General features: G+C 42.7%; 1 protein-coding gene and 1 pseudogene across 1 annotated transcript in view; both read right to left on the bottom strand.

Moving 5' to 3' along the window:
• CWC27 (CWC27 spliceosome associated cyclophilin) overlaps positions 1-20,601 on the bottom strand; it is a 220,978-nt gene that overhangs the window by 93,067 nt on the left and 107,310 nt on the right. Inside the window, exon 11 of the mRNA XM_040340260.1 lies at positions 11,231-11,340. Within this exon, the coding sequence (XP_040196194.1) occupies positions 11,231-11,340 (110 nt within the window). The remainder of the gene's footprint in view (positions 1-11,230; positions 11,341-20,601) is intronic.
• LOC120925200 lies at positions 16,220-16,331 on the bottom strand (annotated as a pseudogene).

A 20,601-nucleotide genomic window follows, 5' to 3' on the forward strand; every position in this document is an offset into this window, starting at 1 on the left:
TATGAAGATAAAAGTATATACACTGGCAATACATTTATTTTTAATAATTGTTATTGAAATTTTCTTGACATCTGGAAGGTAAGAAAAAATAACATTGTCACAGACAGTTGTAATATAAAACAGAAAACTGTTCGGGAAGAAAACTAACATCTTTTGACCTACTCGCCCAGGAAAATAAGTTACCCCAAAACAAGAACATAAAATAGGTTGAAAATAAAAGCAGACAGAAGAAAAGAAGAAGAAAAAAAAAACACAACACTGTACCGCCTCCCAATAGCAACCATTGGGGGCTCAGGACCTTCCCATCACCCCACCCCCCAAAAGGGGAGGAGGAAGGGGAGATACCATGATGGCACTTCTGTGAAGTTGGTGTCAACTGTCCCGTGCTCCATGAAGACTGAACATTTTAAAAATATACATGATATATTTATTACATCACAATTTGTAACCTCCATCTCCCCACCACAGACCAGGAGAGAACGAAAAAAAAAGAAGAAAAGTAAATAAATGAAAGTAAGAGAAGAGGAGGAAAAAGAGAATAGAAGAGGGTAGGATACCAGAGAAAAAAGTGCACTCTATATTGCAAACTTATCTGAACCCTTGTTACTCACAAAGGGTCAGACAGATATCTGATCCAGGGTTCCCAGATTGTTTCAAACCTAGCTTGCTTGTCTAACAAAATTGCCGAAAGGCGTTCGTTTATCATGATCCAAGAGAGCTTGGATTTCACCAAATTAAATGGGACTGTGGGTGTTCTCCATGACCTGGCAATCGCTATCTTAGCTGCCGTGAAGATGAAGGCTATGGCCCGGATTCACAAAGCACTTACGCCGACGTATCTCGAGATACGCCGCGTAAGTGTAACTATTCGCCGTCGTATCTGTGCGCCGTGCCCACAATCTGAGATATGCCTAAAAATAGGCTTCCTACGACCAACGTAACTTGCCTACGCCATCGTATTGTGGGCGCATTTTTATGCTGGGCGCATTTGCTGCTCCCATTGATTTTCTATGCACATATGCAAATGAGGGAGATTCGCCGATTCACGTACGTAGTTGCGCCCGGCGCATAATATACGTGGTTTGCGTAAGTCGTACGTCCGGCGTAAAGTTATTCCCCATATAGGAGGCGCAACTCATGCAAAGGTATGGACCAGGGAACACAAGCCGTCATATCTTTTGTCGTTTACGTAGTACGTGAATATGACTAGGCGTAGGTTACGTTCACGTCGTAGGCAGTGATTCAACGTATCTTAGGCAGTCGTTTCGACGTGATTCTGAGCATGCGCACTGGGAATGCGGCCACAGGACGGCGCATGCGCCGTTCATTTTAAGTACTTCTATGGCGCTTGGCCCATCATTTGCATGGGGTCACACCTCATTAGCATGGCTCACGCCCACTTCCACCGAGGAAACCCAGCGTATCTTTAAGAGCGAGTGGGAGCAAGTGCTTTGAGAATCCAGCGCTTGCCTCTGTGCGCTGCGCCGGAGTAACGTAAAAGAGATACGCTACGGCGGCATAAATATGCGCCGATGTATGTGAATCTGGGCCTATGAGTTTGCAACAAATACATTTAACCACCGACAGCGTGAGGAGAGAAAAAAAGCCGATCACCGGCTTGGGTGCAAGGCATATCGGTCCTGAAGAGGAAGGAGGCACATCTGCCTCATATGTATGCCAATCTAAACATCCTGCCAGTGCCACCTATCATTGCTTACAAGTGCCACCTATCAATGGTGCCAATCAGTGTCACCTACCAGTGCTGCCTATCAGTGCCAATTATTGCCACCCATCAGTGCCCATCACTGCCACCCATCAGTGCCCATCACTGCTACCTATTAGTGCCACCCATCAGTGCTACCTATTAGTGCTACTTCTCAGTGCCCACCAGTGCCGCCTTATCGGTGCCCATCAGTGCCGCCTTATCGGTGCCCATCAATGGAGAAAAATTACCTGTTTGCAAAATTTTACAAAAAAATTATTATTTTTTTTTATAATTCAGCGTTAATTTTTTTTTAACAAAAAATAAAAACCACGGAGGTGATCAAAAACCACCAAAAAAAGCTCTATTTGTGGGGAAAAAATGATAAAAATTAAATTTTGGGTACAATGTTGTATGATTGCGCAATTGTCATTCAAAGTACATCAGCGCTGAAAGCTGGTCTGGGCAGCAGGGGGGTTTAAGTGCCCAGTAAGCAAGTGGTTACCGTAATTGGATTTTTGAAGATTTTGTAATTTGATTAAATTGCTGTTTTTATATTTGAGTTTGTAAGAAAAAAATTGGTGAAACGTGTAAAATAAAGAAATTCACAGGTATGGCAATTTGCAAGTGGTTGTCAGAAACAGACACTGGACTGGCTAGATTGCATTTTGAGGATTTCATAATGGTTGGAGTTCAAGGATAAGTTCACCTTTCATAACGTTTTACACCCATATTCAGGGTTATGCTTGCACCGGTGCCCGCACCTCCCCGATCACCACTGTGCCAGCAAGCAGGAGTTCTTCTCCACCCGTTAGCTGTCAAAATAAAAAAAAAGCGTGGTCGTGCAGGGCTCCACCCACCCAGCCACATCACTCATTTACAGTGCTCTGTGAATGGAAAACTACAGGGTCTGGCTGTTGGCTTGTAGTTTTCAATGTACTACCACGATGCTGTGAGCTCTGTGGTCGTTCATTCCTTCTTCCCGTCAGCATGTATCTGCTTCCTTGTATAAGCAAGCATATACACTGACAGGTCTGCAGGAGACCTGCATGGCATCAGAAATCTGCTGATCATCGGTGCAATGCTTTACATGCAAAAAGATTAAAAAATGCACATTTTTTACCTGCAAAAAAATGTGCATTTATCATTTTTCTGAAAAGGTCATCTTATCTTTTAGCCACTTGCCAACCGCTGCGTGCGCGCGGATCCCGCAAACTCTATGTTCGCCGGAGGCCTGCGATTGTGACACGGAACTGCATAATGGAGGGATTTCCCTGTTCTGCCTAGTGACATGACAGAGAGCTACTGCTCCCTGTCATCGGGAGCAGTGATCTCTGTCATGTTGTAGTGAGACCACCACCCCCCCTCAAAGATAGAATCACTCCCTAGGACACATTTAACCCCTTGATCGTGTTTAACCCCTTCCCTGCCAGTGTCATTTACACAGTAATCAGTGCATTTTTATAGCAGTGATCGCTGTATAAATGACAATGGTCCCAAACTAGTGTCAAAAGTGTCTGATGTGTCCACCATAATGTCGCAGACAAGATAAAAATCACAGATCACCGCCATTACGAATAAAAAAATAATAATAAAAATATAATAATAAAAATAAATGCCATAAATCTATCCCCTATTTTGTAGACACTATGGCCCGGATTCACAAAGCACTTATGCCGACGTATCTCGAGATACGCCGCGTAAGTGTAACTATGCGCCGTCGTATCTGTGCGCCGTGCCCACAAATCTGAGATACGCCTAAAAATAGGCTTCCTACGACCGACGTAGCTTGCCTACGCCGTTGTATCGTGGGCGCATATTTACGCTGGGCGCATTTTCCGCTCCCATTGATTTTCTATGCACATATGGAAATGAGGGAGATACGCCGATTCACTAATGTAGTTGCGCCCGGCGCATAATATACGCGGTAAGTCGTATGTCCAGCGTAAAATTATTCCCCATATAGGAGGCGCAACTCATGCAAAGGTATGGACCAGGGAACAGAGCCGTCGTATTTTTTGTCGTTTACGTAGTACGTGAATATGGCTAGGCGTAGGTTACGTTCACGTCGTAGGAAGTGATTCGACGTATCTTAGGCAGATGTTTTTACGCGATTCTGAGCATGCGCACTGAGATGCGGCCACGGGGCGGCGCAGCCGTTCATTTTAAGTACTTCTATGACACTTGGCCCATCATTTGCATGGGGTCACGCCTCATTAGCATGGCTCACGCCCACTTCCACTTACGCCGAGGAAACCCAGCGTAGATTTGAGAGTGAGTGGGAGCAAGTGCTTTGTGAATCCAGTGCTTGCCTCTCTGCGCTGCGTCGGCGTAGCGTATATTCGATATGCTACGCCGGCATAAATATGCGCCAATGTATGTGAATCCGGGCCTAAAACTTTTGTGCAAACCAATCAAAATATGATTATCGCAATTTTTTATTTTACCAAAAATTTGTAGAATACATATTGCCCTAAACTTTGAAAGAAATTCGTTATTTTTAGATTTTTTGGGGATATTTATTATAGCAAAAAGTAAAAATATTTGCTCATTTTTTGTTTATAGCGCAAAAAAAAAAAAATGCAGAAGTGATCAAATACCACCAAAAGAAAGCTATATTTGTGGGGGGGGGGAGAAAAATGTTATTTGGGTGCAAAGTCACACGACCGCGCAATTGTCAGCTAAAGCAACACAGTGCTGTATCGCAAAAAATGCTCTGCTGAAGCGGTTAAAGTTTTACTCACCTGAGCCCCGTATTTCCCATGCCGGAGACGCGTTCTTCCTATCAGCCCTCGTCTCAGCTCTTGATTTGGATCGATTGATAGCAGCGCAGCCATTGGCTCCCGCTGCTGTCAATCAAATCCAATGATGCGGGGGGCAGGGCCGAGTCCAGCATTCTGCATCTATGGATGCAAATGCTGGACTCGGGAGCGCACCCGCAAGGTAACACCCCCCCCTTTCCCAGGAGAGCGCTTTTCCTAGAGGGTTATAAGATGCAGGGAGAAACTACCAGAGGCGTCGGGGGACCCCAGAAGTCGGGGATCAGGGCCACTCTGTGCAAAACAAACTGCACAGTGGAGGTAAGTATAACATGTTTGTTATAAAAAACAAAACAAACAAAAAAAAAAACACGAAGCTTTACAATCACTTTAAAATGGACCTAAATGATTAGGGGTTACACAGGATTTTAAATATTTTCTTAAAGTGTATCTTTATGTAAATTCAAAAATGAAGACATTCAGAGTGCATCACAAGTATTCTTCAATCAAACAACTCACATTGGGGGTTATTTGCTAAAGGCAAATCCACTTTGCACAACAAGTGCAAGCATACAAGTGCAAAGTGCACTTGGAATTGCACTGAAAGTGCACTTGGAAGTGCAGTCATTGTAAATCTGAGCGGTAGAACTGAAATGAGGGGAAGCTCTGCTGATTTTATCATCCAATCATGTGCAAGCTAAAATGCTGTTTTTTATTTTCCTTGCATGTCTCTCTCGGAACTACAGTGACTGCACTGCCGAGTGCACTTTCAAGTGCACTTTGTGGACTTGCCTTTTGTAAATAACCCTCATATTTTTTTGTGTCTTCTATCCATATAAATGTACCTATTGATCCTGCCAGTTGGATTCGTATTACTATTATTTCCAGCAGAGGGTGATCAATGTTGGCTGTCCACTGCTAAAATGATCAACATGGTCAGGCCTTCTGTATAGCGTCTTCCATGTGTCTGTCCCAGGTAATGTAGCGCATCTCATATACAGGCACTTTCAGCCAGGAATTAAAGTGAAATGTGCATATTGCAATGTCATCAAATGAATTTTACAGTGTTTCACCTCATTAAAGTGGTTGTAATGGCAAGACATTTTTAAGCTTAAAGTGGAACTACACTTCATCTGAGCACCAAAAACACTATTTAATTTATTTTTTATATTCAAAGAAGCTTTATTTTGTTGAGAAATCACTGAAAAACACCCACTAGCATTTTTGGCTGCGACCAACTCAAGTAAGGACAGATGATTCATGTAGCATTTACTTCCTAGAATCTTGCCCTTAGCTCAGGCATGCAACTGGGAGAGGGTATGCTTAGCTGAGAAAGCCCCTCTTCCCCTCCTGAAGTGTCCTGAGATGTATGCTATAATTTGCCTAGGCATGGAAACCAAAGTAACTGAACTAAAAAAAGTAAAATGGTTCTAAAAAGGCAGAAAGTTTTTTTTTTTGCCATCTACATCCAATTGGGAGATTTCTTTTCACTTCCTGTTCTATGGACACAACAAGAAGTGTTGTTAAGAATCACGTCTGAACCCTACCCCTTCTGTGCCAACCCAACCACCTAAGGCTCGCCATATATGAGTACTAAGATTTGTAGGTAAAGTTGATCCAGGGTAAATCCGATTGCCTCTCGGGGGATCAGGAGGGAATTTTTTTCCCCTGCTGTAGCAAATTGGATCATTGCTCTGCTGGGGTTTTTTGCCTTCCTCTGGATCAACTGTGGGTATGGAGTTGGGTGTATGGGATTGTATTGTGTTTTTTTATTTTGTTTGTTTATTTTTTTGTGGTTGAACTGGATGGACTTGTGTCTTTTTTCAACCTGACTAACTATGTAACTATATAAGGTTCAAATTTGAACTGTTATGGGCAGGCTGAATGTACCAAGTTGATCGATCAACTTGGGTACAACCAGTCTAGGGAAAACAGGTGTAATGAAGGACTAACGTCCAAAACAGCTCTGTACATACATTTAATAAAGAAATACTATTTTGGATGTCATCCTGAGTGATGACCAGCCCTGTCCTTTATTCTGGGTACAACCAGTCTGATGGATACTCTTTTGCGATTATCGCCAACAACCGCTAGCAATAATCAGTCTCTCCCGGCGGGGGTGGCTCCTCTCTCCGCCATTCCAGGCCAGGAGAAGCCAATGGCCCGGCAGAGAGTGTTGATGGGGGAATCAAGCTAATTTCTTTCCTGCAACCCATAGTTGCAGGAAAGAAATGTGCTCCGTGTATGGCCGGCCTTAGACTTATCTTAGATTGGCCCCTAACCTGGTCCAGGAGCCGTGGCCTACGCCAGGTACCTTGGAACCTTCCTCAGCTGGCAAATGAAGTTCTGCCTGTCTCATGAGTTGTCCCCAGCGGACAGAGGGGGACACTATATTCCACATCTGGGAGGTATCAGGCATATGGTTCTGCAAAAGACCAAAGTTTCTGCAAACCAGCTTCCGGACAGGCAAGTATAAACCTGATAAGCCTGCTTTCATTACAGGCTTATGCTGCTTTGATCCCCTTGTAAGAGGGTCACTTTAAAAGAAGATCACCGACTTCTGTAGGTGCAGACACTGCATATTAGCTGCAAAGAAATGACATAAAAGAATGGACTTGCTATATATATATATATATATATATATATATATATATATATATATATATATATATATATATATATATATATATACATACATATATATATATATATACACACACACATATATATATATACACACACACACACACACACACACTCATGTTAAGAAAACCTTATTTTTGAGCAATAGACTGCATGTAGTTGAATCAAAACTGTCAGTTTTGTAACCTTGCGTTTCTAATCCGTGCCTTTAGTATATGAGAAAATAAAACATCTGGTCACTGTCATTATTATATCCCTTATAAATGTATTAAAAAAAAAAAAGCAAAAAGGGCAGTGCCAGTCTGAATTCCGGGCATACAAATATTACAGGAAATCCAACATATTTTTTACATTATGAAACATCAAAGCCAATTTTCTCTAGCCAGGAGGCTTAAACAAATTAGGTGATGTACAATGTATGGCACCAAGATTAAAATAACTGTCTTGGTCATGATTTATATTGATAAAGCTTTAAATTACTTAAGAACTACTAGGCAGAATAATTAAAGGATAAACCACTATCTTCCACAGCATTAAAGAGAACAAAGAAAAAATAATAACCATGTAACAATACAGTAGTACATATGTGTAATGCTTGCCATATTTAAAATGTATTTATAGACAAGCTGAAAATTGCTTAATGTAAAGGAAAGAATGATGACCAAAGCCCAGGCAGACTGAATAGTGAAGTGGAGAGACCCATTTATCAGGCGCCTGTAATCTATTGTTTGGTTCCCTGACATATGTGACAAAGATGCTCGGTATTGGGGATACGATTCTTGCAGGGTCTCTAGATATTTGCACAGTACAATTAAAGCAAATGATTGGCCTCATTTTTAAATATCTTTTTGAGGGCCTGAGGTAGGAACTGTCAGTATTATCTCAAAGAAACGGATCATGTTAAAGCGATAATAAACCCTTACATAAGCCCACTGAAGTGGCTAGCCTCAGGTGATGCACAGTAATCTGTACCTGTTTATCTGAAGCCCTTTAGTCTCCAGAGCCTTTTGAAAATCCACAGATGAACGGGTATTTTTCAGCTCGCAGGAGTCAGGGGGCGGTGATCTGACATCACACACGGCACAGCACAGAGCTAGGTGTAATCTGACACCTGAGTGGAGTGAATGGACACACCCTCCTCTACATAGGGAAACATGTACAGTTAAGGCTGTCATTCACCTGCTGTGTGCTGGGAAGGGGAGCAGGGTCATCTTCCAAAAATTGCCTTGTGTATGGAAAAATGGTCTGAAGTGCCTCATGCAGATATCAGAGCAAGAAGAGCGCACATAGGATCCATGTTAAATGCCACAGATTGAGGCAAGTACACATTAAAGAAGGACATTCTTAGTTAATTTTTCATTTTAGAGATTCACAACCACTTTAATAATCTGTATAAGAAAGAACCGGGACGGCCGCACTCCAAAAATCAGAAAAAGGGCTAACGCTAGCTATGAATAAGCACTGTATGAGAGTGTGAAACGCGTTAGCCCTTTTCAGATTTTTTGCTGTGACATCCATGTTGTAACCAGTTTTTATTAAAAGGAACAAATTTTTATTTTTGGAGTGCGGCCGTCCCGGTTCTTTCTTATACATTTTTGCATACTATTGCAGTGCCTGCACCCAAGTGTTTGGACTCCACTTTGCAGTTTTTTGGGACCTCTGAGCGGTAAACTTTCTCACTTTAATAATCTGTTGATAATTATAATTTGTAAGTAGCTTACTTTGCATCTTGAAGCTGGTTGATACAGCTTAGAAATAGCCTAGGTAGGTCGACTACCCAGGAGCCAATAAAAGTGAAAAAGAAGAAGAAAACAAAAGAAAAAGATATATACTGTATATAAGTTTATATTTTCTTTGAGCCATGCAAGGTCAATTTATTTTACAAATGTTTGTACAGGTATCAGTTATGTTTGGTCTAGTTGTCCATATCAATCACTGTAGTAGAAATCAACATACTGGTGAAAAGAAACCAAATCTAAAATAGGTACGGCACGTACAGGAGGGCGGATGAGGATAATATGCCAAAGAAGCATCATGTAAAAACCTGATCTTGAAATAAGGAACACCACTATTTTCAAAAGTATGTTAAAGCATTTATGGTTAACAATGCATTTATCAGACACATCCTCCGAGATGAAGGAGTTGAATAAATGACAAGCTGGAAAAAAAAAAAAAAAAAAAAAAAACTTTACTTAACATGTACAGTATGCAATTTTGACAGCACACTTTTCCATACTAGTTTTATGTGTTGTTGGACAGTCTCGTATACTCATAGCAAAATTTGTTTTTTTTTGTCACTGTCGTCGCTGGCTGTGGCTTCAAAGCAGGGCATGCACTGCGCATGCACGATCCGCGTTGCGCACCGTGACTGGCCGAGCAATCATCTGGGACCTGTGACTTGTCCCAGAAGATTGCAGAGAGGGAGAGGGGAAAGGTAAACTTCCTTCCGATGCTGCGGAGCCCCCGGAGGAAGTGGGAGCTGGAACCCTCTAAAAAGAGGGTTTTCATTCCCCCCCTCAAAAAAATAGCCAAACATGAAGTGAGAAGAAATCTCTGCAAATTAACTACTTGCCGACCGCGCACCGTCATTATACGGCGGCAGGTCGGCTCTCCTGGGCGAGAGCCCATAGCTATACGGCGGCTCTTTGAGCGGCCACTAGGGGTGCGCGCGTCCCCTAAGTCCCGTGCGTGTGCCCGGCGGGCTCGATTGCCGACGGGCACCCACGATTGCTCGTTACAGAGCGGGGACCGGGAGCTGTGTGTCAGCGGGGGAAACGCTGATCTTCTGTTCATACAATGTATGAACAGAGGATCAGTGTTTCCCCTAGTGAGGCCACCCCCCCCACAGTAAGAACACACCCAGGGACATACTTAACCCCTTCCCCGCCCCCTAGTGTTAACCCCTTCACTGCCAGTGGCATTTTTATAGTAATCTAATTCATTGTTATAGCACTGATCGCTATAAAAATGCCAATGGTCCCAAAAATGTGTCAAAAGTGTCCGCCATAATGTCACAGTACCGAAAAAAAAAAACGCTGATCGCCGCCATTACTAGTAAAAAAAATATATCAATAAAAATGCCATAAAAATACCCCCTATTTTGTAAACGCTATAACTTTTGCGCAAACCAATCAATAAACGCTTATTGCGATTTTTTTTTACGAAAAATATGTAGAAGAATACGTATCGGCCTAAACTGAGGAAAAAAAAATGTTTTTTTTATATATTTTTGGGGGATATTTATTACAGCAAAAAGTAAAAAATATTATTTTTTTTCAAAATTGTCGCTGTATTTTTGTCTATAGCGCTAAAAATAAAAACCGCAGAGGTGATCAAATACCACCAAAAGAAAGCTTGATTTGTGGGAAAAAAACAGACGCCAATTTTGTTTGGGAGTCACGTCGCACGACCGCGCAATTGTCAGTTAAAGCGGCACAGTCCCGAATCGCAAAAAGTGCTCTGGTCTTTGGGCAGCAATATGGTCCAGGGGTTCAGTGGTTAAGGGAATGCATTGAGGACCACAAGAACTAGCTTCCCAATTGGAAGATTTTCCCACTATTACCTTTTTGGGGACAACCCAAAAATTGGGATTTTCTTTTACTTTCGCTTTCAATGATGATAATAAATAGGTTAAAGAGAGAGGGTGAATCTCCTTAACGGGGCACAGACCGCAATAGAAATTGACAAGCGTTCTAATCCCTGTGCCCTCTAGCCAAAACGATTTTTTTTTTTTGCCTTTAGTTATACTTTAAAGCTTTATTTCAAAGCTGAACCTTTAATCTCCACTGTTCTAAATACTTTGCATCTATTAAATACTTTGTAGTAGGCGTCCTCTGGCAATTGGCACCCAAAACGGCTACAATAAAAGGTCAAATGCCCTTTATAACAGGATGATGTTCATAGAGAGCCAGCCAGTCAGCAGTTCTGACCTTTGACAGAGTAGGTGGGCTGCTGCAGATTACCAGCAAAAAAGAGCACAGATTCATTTTAAAGTGTAGAAAAAACATATTTTACTATTAGTCAGGACAATATAAGATGGTTGCTGTTTGGTTGGTATGTCTTACAAAACTTGCCTTATTGTATAAGCTGGCATATGGTGTTAGGGGTGCAAAGAAAAAAAATATACCTTCTTTTGCATCCTTTTCTTTTTGAGCTTCAATTGCATCATCTTCTTTTTTCCTTTTGGCTGCATTTAGCTCCCGTTTCAGCTGTCGGGCTTCTTTTCGTAGTTGTTCACTAAAAGAAAAAACATGACCAATAACTATAAGGATAGAATGAAAACACAGATTGCAGAATATTATTAATGCAAATCTGCGCTTAGGATATAATTACCATACTTTCACTGTCACAGGAGAACTCCATGCATTGAGGTGAAAAACCTTTTGTGCTGCAGTCCCTCCCCCCAGAGCCCCCCCTTTTCTTACCTGAGCCCGATTGTTCCAGCGACAGGGACAAGCACAGCAGCTCCAGCCACTGTCTCAGGTCCTCATTGGATAGACTGATAGCAGCAGGAGCCATTGCGGTCAATCAAATCCAGTGACATGAGAGCCGGGGGTCGGGCCGAGTCCTGCTGTCTGTGTCAATGGACGCACCATCAGGACTTGGGAGCGTGTCCGCACAAGTGCCCCTCATTGAATGTGGCTCTCCATGGGGGCACTCGAGAACAGGAGGAGCCAGAAGTGCTGCTGGGGGACCCCAGAAAAGGAAAATAATGGCCGCTCTGTGCAAAACCCTTGCACAGAGGAGGGAAGTATAACATGTTTGTTATTTAAAAAACCTTTACAATCACTTTAAGTAAGCTACAAATACATGATTTGTAACATACTAAATTGAACTGAACCTGTTCTTTGCCCCAAGTGCATTTAAAATGTTCACCTTAAAGCCTCGTACACACGATAGGTTAACCAGAGTACAACGGTCTGAAGGACTGTTGTCAAAGGTTAACCGATGAAGCTGACTGATGGTCCGTCACGCCTACACACCATAGGTTAAATAACCGATCGTATCAGAACGCGGTGACGTAAAACACAACGACGTGCTGAAAAAAACGAAGTTGAATGCTTCCAAGCATGCGTCGACTTGATTCTGAGCATGCGTGGATTTTTAACCGATGGTCGTGCCTACTAACCATCGGTTTTGACCTATCGGTTAGGAATCCATAGGTTAATTTTACAGCAAGTTGGCTTTTTTTTAACCTATGGTTAAATAACCTATGAGGCCCACACACGATCGGTTTTGACCGATGAAAACGGTCCTTCAGACCGTTGTCCTCTAGTTAACCTATCGTGTGTACGAGGCCTTAGGCTTCTTGCACACAGGCAAGAAAAAAAATATATATATTTTTTTTTTTTATGCATTTATGTGCTATTCTTGTTTGTATGCAAGTACTGGAATACACCCAAATACACACAGCCATTCAGGTCTATGGGAAGCTGAACACAGTACCCAGGCTTCTCAGGTGGGGAAAATACACACAAATTTACATTATAAAGGCTCAGGCACCCACACGCAAGACACCCTAAAGTACACCTGTCATGAGAAAAGTATGTAGTTTGCCATTGGTGAATTTTCAAATTGAAACTTTTGGTTCCCCAGCTGCCAAGTTGGCATCAGTGCTTTCTGGGTCACTGGCTTGGAGCACAAGCAAGTAATTCTCACACTGTTTGACATGTATTTAAAACATGCTCATTCCAGGTCTGTATTACAACCAGGAATAGCCAGTGTTTTAAAGCACCTCTCTGTACTAAGCGCTTATTCCAAGCTCTCTGCAGCAGTATTTAACAAGATATTAGAAATGTGTATCCTTATTCGTGCTGGAGCAATCTCAACCTCAATAAACCACCTGAGTTGGCCCAAAGAACAGGAAATATGGCTTTACTTTGGCTATGTACAATTACAATACAAGTATTTTTGCCCAGAGAAACTGAACCACAGTTAAGAATTCATCAGCCACTATAGAAATAGCAGATAAATTCTTACATATTAAAGAAAAATTTCCACAGCCTACTGAAAAACAAACTCTGCCTTCTTGAGTTCCTGTCCATATAGGATATAATAAAAAAACACATACCTAATTAAATATTTATCCAGCACGGTATTTAGCACACCCAAAACTTCCACATTATTTCTTTACTTCCCCCTACTGCCATCTTGAATTTGGGAGCCTGCTGTCACATTTTAATATTCAGATAGTGACAGCTATCTCCTTAGTCCAATGAAATGGCAAAGACGGCAACTTAAAAAGTTATTTAAAAAAATATATTATTACAAAATATGTGATTATGTCAACTGAGGTGATAAAGAACTGGGAAAGTTGAGAAAGAGGGTGAAGGTTTGCTTTAAAGTGACACTCATTTCTGGTTTAAAAATATATATTTTAAGTATGCATTTGTAAAGCAGACCTAAAGTCCTGCTGTATAAAACTGCAAGCAGGCAGACTTTAATTATAGAAGAGACATGCACTGCCAGGATGATGACCTCCTGCTCATGCACAGGGGCGACATCATCCCCTGCCGATCAATAAAGAGGTCCAAAGACCAGCCATCATAATTTGTTATGTAGCTGTGGACTGACTTCTTGTAAGAGGGTAACTATGTTTGTTCTCTATGGTTCCAGTGTATAGAGGAACCTAGCCACCCTCTCTTGCTCGCTCCAAAGATGGACTAGGGACTATTTGTAGGGGTAACATTTTGTGTCACGTTAAGTCTGAGTTTTAATTGTAACATGCGACCATTTATAAACAAAAAGTACCTTTTGCACCTAGGTCCTTTGACTTTTGGTTACATGAACCTAAGCATGAAAGTAAAGATTTTCTGTCTTGTAGGGATCTAGAACCAATAATTGTGCTTAAACAGAATCGTAAAATATCACTTTTGTCTTAGATACCTCCTAAAGTAACGCAGTGTACTTCCTATGCATCTACAGTGTGAGATCTAAGACACTGCTGTCTGACTGTGGCTGTCATGTAAAAAATATTAAGTAAAACCCTTTTTATTTTTTTATTGAAAGCCCATGGTGTGTAAAACACTCAAAAAACTTCCCCCGTGCCAAAAAAATGTGCACAATATAAAGAGGTGACACAAAAACGTGCAACGGGTGTACACAAGCCCTCTAAAATCAGAGGGCCTTGCCCGAATCACCCGGGCGTTAAGCTCCTGACAGGGAAAGGGGTCCTTACACTTTGGTCCATCTGGCCGAAACCAGACAGATCCCCATTCTCTGGAGGGTCTGCCGATACAGACCCATCCAAGTACTAGGTGGGGTTCCCCCGTAGGGAGACCCCATGAGAAAGGGCAAACTAAGCCAGAAGGCCATGTCCCCCCACCCCTCCCAAGACTTTCAGAGCAGGCCCAAGGACCTACACCCTACCAGTCACACAGTGCAAACCGTGTACAAACATAAAAATACAAAAACGTGACAAACAAAGGATAAATAATAAGAAAGTGGGGGAGGAATAAGTGGAGAGGAGAGTGAAAAGGTGGCCATTGTGCAATACAATGGCCAGGCCCTCCGGCCAGCAATAAAAAAATTACTCCGGTCCCAACCAAAAGGCCAAGCTCAGGAGGCAGATGCTAAAAAAGCATGTTCTGGTGCAGTGACCATGGTACCATTAAAATCAATGTGACCCTCACTCACAGTAATTCGTTGGTACCCCTGAACTGCCACTCCAGGGGCATATGCACCATAGGCTTTCTAGTCCCATATCCGACCCCTCGACAAGGTCAGTGCAGCCCTCCATCCCTGCAAGATAGAGAGCCCTTTAAAGGTCTTCTCAGGGAGAGCCGCCCTGCAGATAGCAGCCTCCACCAATACTAGCCCTTCTAGGCCCCATCAATCCAGCTGATTTGCATGGCGCCACCCAGCTCCTCCACCAGATCTCTGGCAGGGACAGCACTTACACTGACCAGCCAGAAGGCCGGACTAAGACTCTGCAAAAAGACCAGACCCAGTGCAGCCAACCATCCTCACCAGGAGCACCCTTCTAGACGGCTCAGACTCAGCCCCGCTGATGTCAACTAAGGGCGTCCAGACACTGACCACTACCGAAACCGCCCTTCCAGGTGCTATGACACCATTGGATTTAAACAAGCAAAAATAAAAATTCAATAGTGCAGTGCTACAATAAAAATAATAAATAAATAGTGTCCAAATGAGTATGATCTTCAAAGTGTTGAAGCGAAGGACCTTCACCAAGATTTCAGTGTGCAGATATGAAAACACACCACACCCTGTGCAGTCAAACTGCTTACCAGAAAGACATCATTATAGGCATGTAAAATTTAAATAATGCAGGGGTCAATGGGAGTCACACCTCCACTCGGATGTATAGATGGAAAACCACAAACGTCGTCAAGGATAAGGAAGCGTCCAGAACTCATAAGGATCCAAAGATATATATTGCGTTCATCAGCAAAGGGATAACCATAAAATGCAGAGAGGAGACGACAATAGTGAAGCCCGTAGGTATAAGCAATACGCAATTTATTGTATTGTACTTACAGAAAAGGGCAGGTTAACGGGCATGAAAAAAAAACAGAGGGTTCCATGGATCATAGCGTACTTGTGTCAGGCCAGCCTTACATGTTTCATCCAATAAGGATTTCATCAGAGGCGTGGACTGAGACACAAGCACGCCCATATATATATATATATATATATATATAGCAACATTGTCTAATGAAAAAAGCCCATGCAAAGGCCAGCCTAGCTGCAAAAGCAGCTGTATGCAATCACTGCACCCCCTACCACATCGCCGATTGTGCATGCCCGGCGCGATCGTGCGATCAGAGGATCAGGGGAGTAAATGCTTAAAGCCATCCGCTGGCGCAGCACATCCACACTCACCTGCGGATCAGGGAAACAAACAAATCCTCCTTCCGGGGTGACAAGCGGCAGATGTGCTCAGGCTCGCGCATGCGCACTACTGCAAAGAGAACGTCATAGGAACTAGTGTGCAACCGGGCCGCAAACCTGGGGAACGAGACACACAGGAAATGACGTGGACGCAGAGGAGGGGCCAGGCCAGCAAAGGGGAATCGGGTCAAAACAAAGCAACACGGCCAGGAGACGACGCCCACCGGCCGGAAATGACCTCAGACTCCGGAACTGGCCCACCATTGGATTTGCATGTGTCCTCCCCACACTTGGGAGTAACACAGTGCCTCCCCTCTGGCAACTGATAAGAACAGATACTACACTTGATCGTAGCCAAATGGCTGAGAAGCGATTTTTAAGTAAAGCCCTGCCTTTACCAAGATGGCTGCCTCGACACAGAAACTGTGCACAATAAGGCATAATAAGTCAGTAATAGGAAAAGGACTGCTGCTGGGAGCCTATAGGAAATACTGGAGACTAGTCATTTGTCTTCTGCTTTCCTTTTTTGGGCATGGCTTTCAAATGACAATTTTTTTTAAAGACTGCAGTTCCTTAACCACTTAAGCCCCGGACCTTTAGGCAGCTAAATGCCCAGGCCAGGTTTTGTGATTCGGCACTGCCTTGCTTTAACAGACAATTGCGCGGTCGTGCGATGTGGCTCCCAAACAAAATTGGCGTCCTTTTTTCCACACAAATAGAGTTTTCTTTCTATTTGATCACACTGTGGTTTTTATTTTTTGCGCTATAAACAAAAATAGAGCGACAATTTTGAAAAAAATTAAATATTTTTTACTTTTTGCTATAATAAATATCCCCCAAAAACATATATACATTTTTTTTTCCTCAGTTTAGGCCAATACGTATTCTTCTACCTATTTTTGGTAAAAAAAAAAAAAAATCGCAATAGGCGTTTATCGATTGGTTTGCGCAAAATTTATAGCGTTTACAAAATAGGGGATGGTTTTATTGCATTTTTATTAATTATTTTTTTTTTACTACTAATGGTGGCGATCAGCGATTTTTTTCGTGACTGCGACATTATGGCGGACACTTCGGACAATTTTGACACATTTTTGGGACCATTGTCATTTTCACAGCAAAAAATGCATTTAAATTGCATTGTTTATTGTGAAAATGACAGTTGCAGTTTGGGAGTTAACCACAGGGGGCGCTGTAGGAGTTAGTGTTCACTTGGTGTGTGTTTACAACTGTAGGGGGGTGTGGCTGTAGGACTGACGTAATTGATCGAGTCTCCCTATATAAAGGGATCACTCGATCGATGCAGCGCCATACTGAAGCACGGGGAAGGCGAGTTTACATACGGCTCTCCCCGTTCTTCAGCTCCGGGGAGCGATCACGACGGAGCGGCTATAAACGAATAGCCGCGCCGTCGTCCCAGATCGCTCCCCGCGGGGATCCGACCGCCGCATGTAGCGCGGGGGGGGGGTCCCACCCGCTAGAAGGCAAGGACGTACATGTACGCCCATTTGCCTGTACGTGCCATTCTGTGGACGTACATATACATGCGGCGGTAGGGAAGTGGTTAAACAAGAATTCCAGGCATGGTATATATGTGATCCAGCTTGGACAAATGTAGCTATGTACAGTTATGGCCAAAAGTTTTGAGAATGACACAAATACTTCCACAAAGTTTGATGCCTCAGTTTTTATGATGGCAATTTGCATATACTCCAGAATGTTATGAAGAGAGATCAGATGAATTGCAATTAATTGCAAAGTCCCTCTTCGTCATGAAAATGAGCCTAATCCCATAAGAAACATTTCCACTGCATTTGTGAAGAAGGCTTTAGAGCACCCAAGAAAGTCCAGTTAGCACCAGGACCGTCTCTTACAGTTGATTCAGTAAGGGATCTGGGCACCACCAGTGCAGCGCTTGCTCAGGAATGGCAGCAGGCAGGTGTGAACACATCTGCATGCACAGTGAGGCAAAGACGTTTGGAGGATGGCCTGTTATTAGGAAAAGCAGCAAAGAAGTCACTTCTCTACAGGTAAAAAAAAAAAATCAGGGACAGACTGATATTCTGCAAAAGGTACAGGGATGGGACTGATGAGTTCTGGGGTAATGTTTTCTGAACGAATGCCCTTTCGAATTGTTTGGGACAACCGGAAAAAACCTTGTCTGGAACAGAAAAGGCAAGCTACTATCAGTCCTGTGTCATGTCAACAGTATAGCACCTTGAGACCATTCATGTGTGGGGTTGCTTCTCAGCTAAGGGAGTGGGTTCACTCACAAATTTGCCTAAGAACACAGCCATGAAAAAAGAATTGTACAAAAACATCCTCTGAGAGCAACTTCTCCCAACCAGCCAAGAACAGTTTGGTGATGAACAATGCCCTTTCTAGCATGAAGAAGCGCCTTGCCATAAGGCAAATGTGACAGCTAAGTGGCTTGGGGAACAAAACATCAACATTTTGAGTCCATGGTCAGGAAACTTTGCAGACCTTAATCCCATTGAGAACTTGTTGTCAATCCTTAAGATGCGGGTGCACATAAAACCCTACAAAGTCTGACAAACTCCAAGCATTATAATTATCAATAAAAGCCTGTGACACTTATGAGATGCTTGTAATTATACTTCAGTATACAATAGTAACATCTGACAAAAAATATCTAAAAACACTGAAGCAGCAGACTTTGTAAAAAATAATATTTGTGGTCACTCTCAAAACATTTGGCAATGGCTGTATATACCATATCTGGCCGATGCCCCATGAAGATGGAGATCACTACAGTCAACATCGCTACCCCAGTGATCTCTACTTCTCAGGCCTTGTACACACGACCGAACATGTCCGCTGAAACTGGTCCGTCGGACCAGTTTCCGTGGACATGTCCGACCGTGTGTAGGGCCGACCGGACAGTTTTCTGGCCTAGCGGACAGGTTTCCAGCGGACAAAAGTTTCTTAGCATGCCAAGAAACTTGTCCGCTGGAAGCCTGTCCGTCGGACATGTCCGATGGTCAGTACGACTCATCGGACATGTCCGCTGGCCCGAAATCCCGTGCATGCGTCGAAGTGATTCAACGCATGCGTGAAAGCATTGAACTTCCGGGTTCGCGCACGTCGCCTTCCACGTCACCGCGTATTTTGTCCGCGGGGAATTTGGTCTGATGGTGTGTACACACATCAGACCAAATTCTGCCAGCAGACATCTCCGATGAAAACGGTCCGCTGACCGTTTTCATCGGACATGTCTGGTCGTGTGTACGAGGCCTCAGAGTCCTGTGCTGAGCGGCTAGCCTGATGTATTGTGAACACAGAAGGTTGGCCACTCAGCATGGGCACCATTCAGAGAATGCTTTGCATCTTCTGAATAAATGCAAAGCCTTCTCTGAGTAGGTGAGGTGGAGAGGCAGCGTTTATTGCTGTGTGTGTAGATGCATACATACTCTGCCTGGCCTTCAGGTCTTGATAGAGTCTGTCAGCGCATCTGCGCACGTGCCATGGAAATGCTGCACACGTGCAAAGAAAGGGAACGTTTCTAGCTTCTTTATTAGTGGTCTTTGCATGTGCAAAACCCACACATGCGCAGATACTTGATACCCCGGGATTCCTCCCAGGATCTGAGCCCTGCAGGACATCTGTGCATGTGCTAGGGGTGGTGATGTGCCTATGCAAGTAAAGCACAAGTATTTAAAAAAAAAAATGTCAATTGCAAAAGGGGAGGGCGCAGAGGCAGGAGACGACGACTGCACAATTAGGGTGAAGTTCCGCTTTAATCCTGAATTTCAAAAATACACAAGCTGAAATATTTTACAGCATCAGTATGACAAAAGGCTTTGATATTGCCATTATTTTTATTTCTCGCTATGCACATGCTACTTTTGCTCTTTGAGCATAAATAATGAAAAACCAAACATTTATCAGGATATCTACTAGGTGAGCTTCCAAGAAAGGCTTAAAAATCATATGCAATTTCTAAGAACTGTTAAAATAAGAAAAGCTTTGGAACCAAAATATCTAAATATTGTAATTTGCTACCGTTATTACCATTTCAGAGAAGCTAAACAGAAGAAACAAAGGCTTGTTTAACGATTGCTGTAAAACTAGAATGAAAACATCCAGCAGCTGTCACAGGGCACAAAGTGTACGCTGAAAACAGTGGTTTCATTTAATGAATATGAAACTCCCAGCACCTCTTGATATATCCCAGTTCTGTGTAGACAAAGTCAAGAGGCATAATCTTTTTCATAAAGAAGAATCCAAAATTTGTACTTTCCAATTAAACCAAGAAAATCGGTGAGAAAGAACCCTTTAATCCTTGATGTGAGTTATTACCACTTCAAACTATTTTATGACATGCCAGGCATCTTGCTAGTTGATGTATGGTGCACATACATACTTATTATGGGGCACATTTATGAAACAAGCAGGCTGAAAAACAGCCGTTTTTTGTGGATTGTGCGTGTTACATTGATCTATATCCAAACTTTATTTTAATTAAATAAGAAAAGCTGGCCATACACTGATAGAATGTTTTTTGTTTGGAAATCCTGAAGAACAATGTTCACCAGAGCATTTGATCTTGCCATCACTGAGTCAAACAAATTTTGTTGGAAAGCTCTACAAATTTCATCCAGATCTACTACTTAAATGGAATTT

The sequence above is a fragment of the Rana temporaria genome, chromosome 1 (genome assembly GCF_905171775.1).
Source record: "Rana temporaria chromosome 1, aRanTem1.1, whole genome shotgun sequence".
In the NCBI taxonomy this organism is placed as follows: Eukaryota; Metazoa; Chordata; class Amphibia; order Anura; family Ranidae; genus Rana; species Rana temporaria.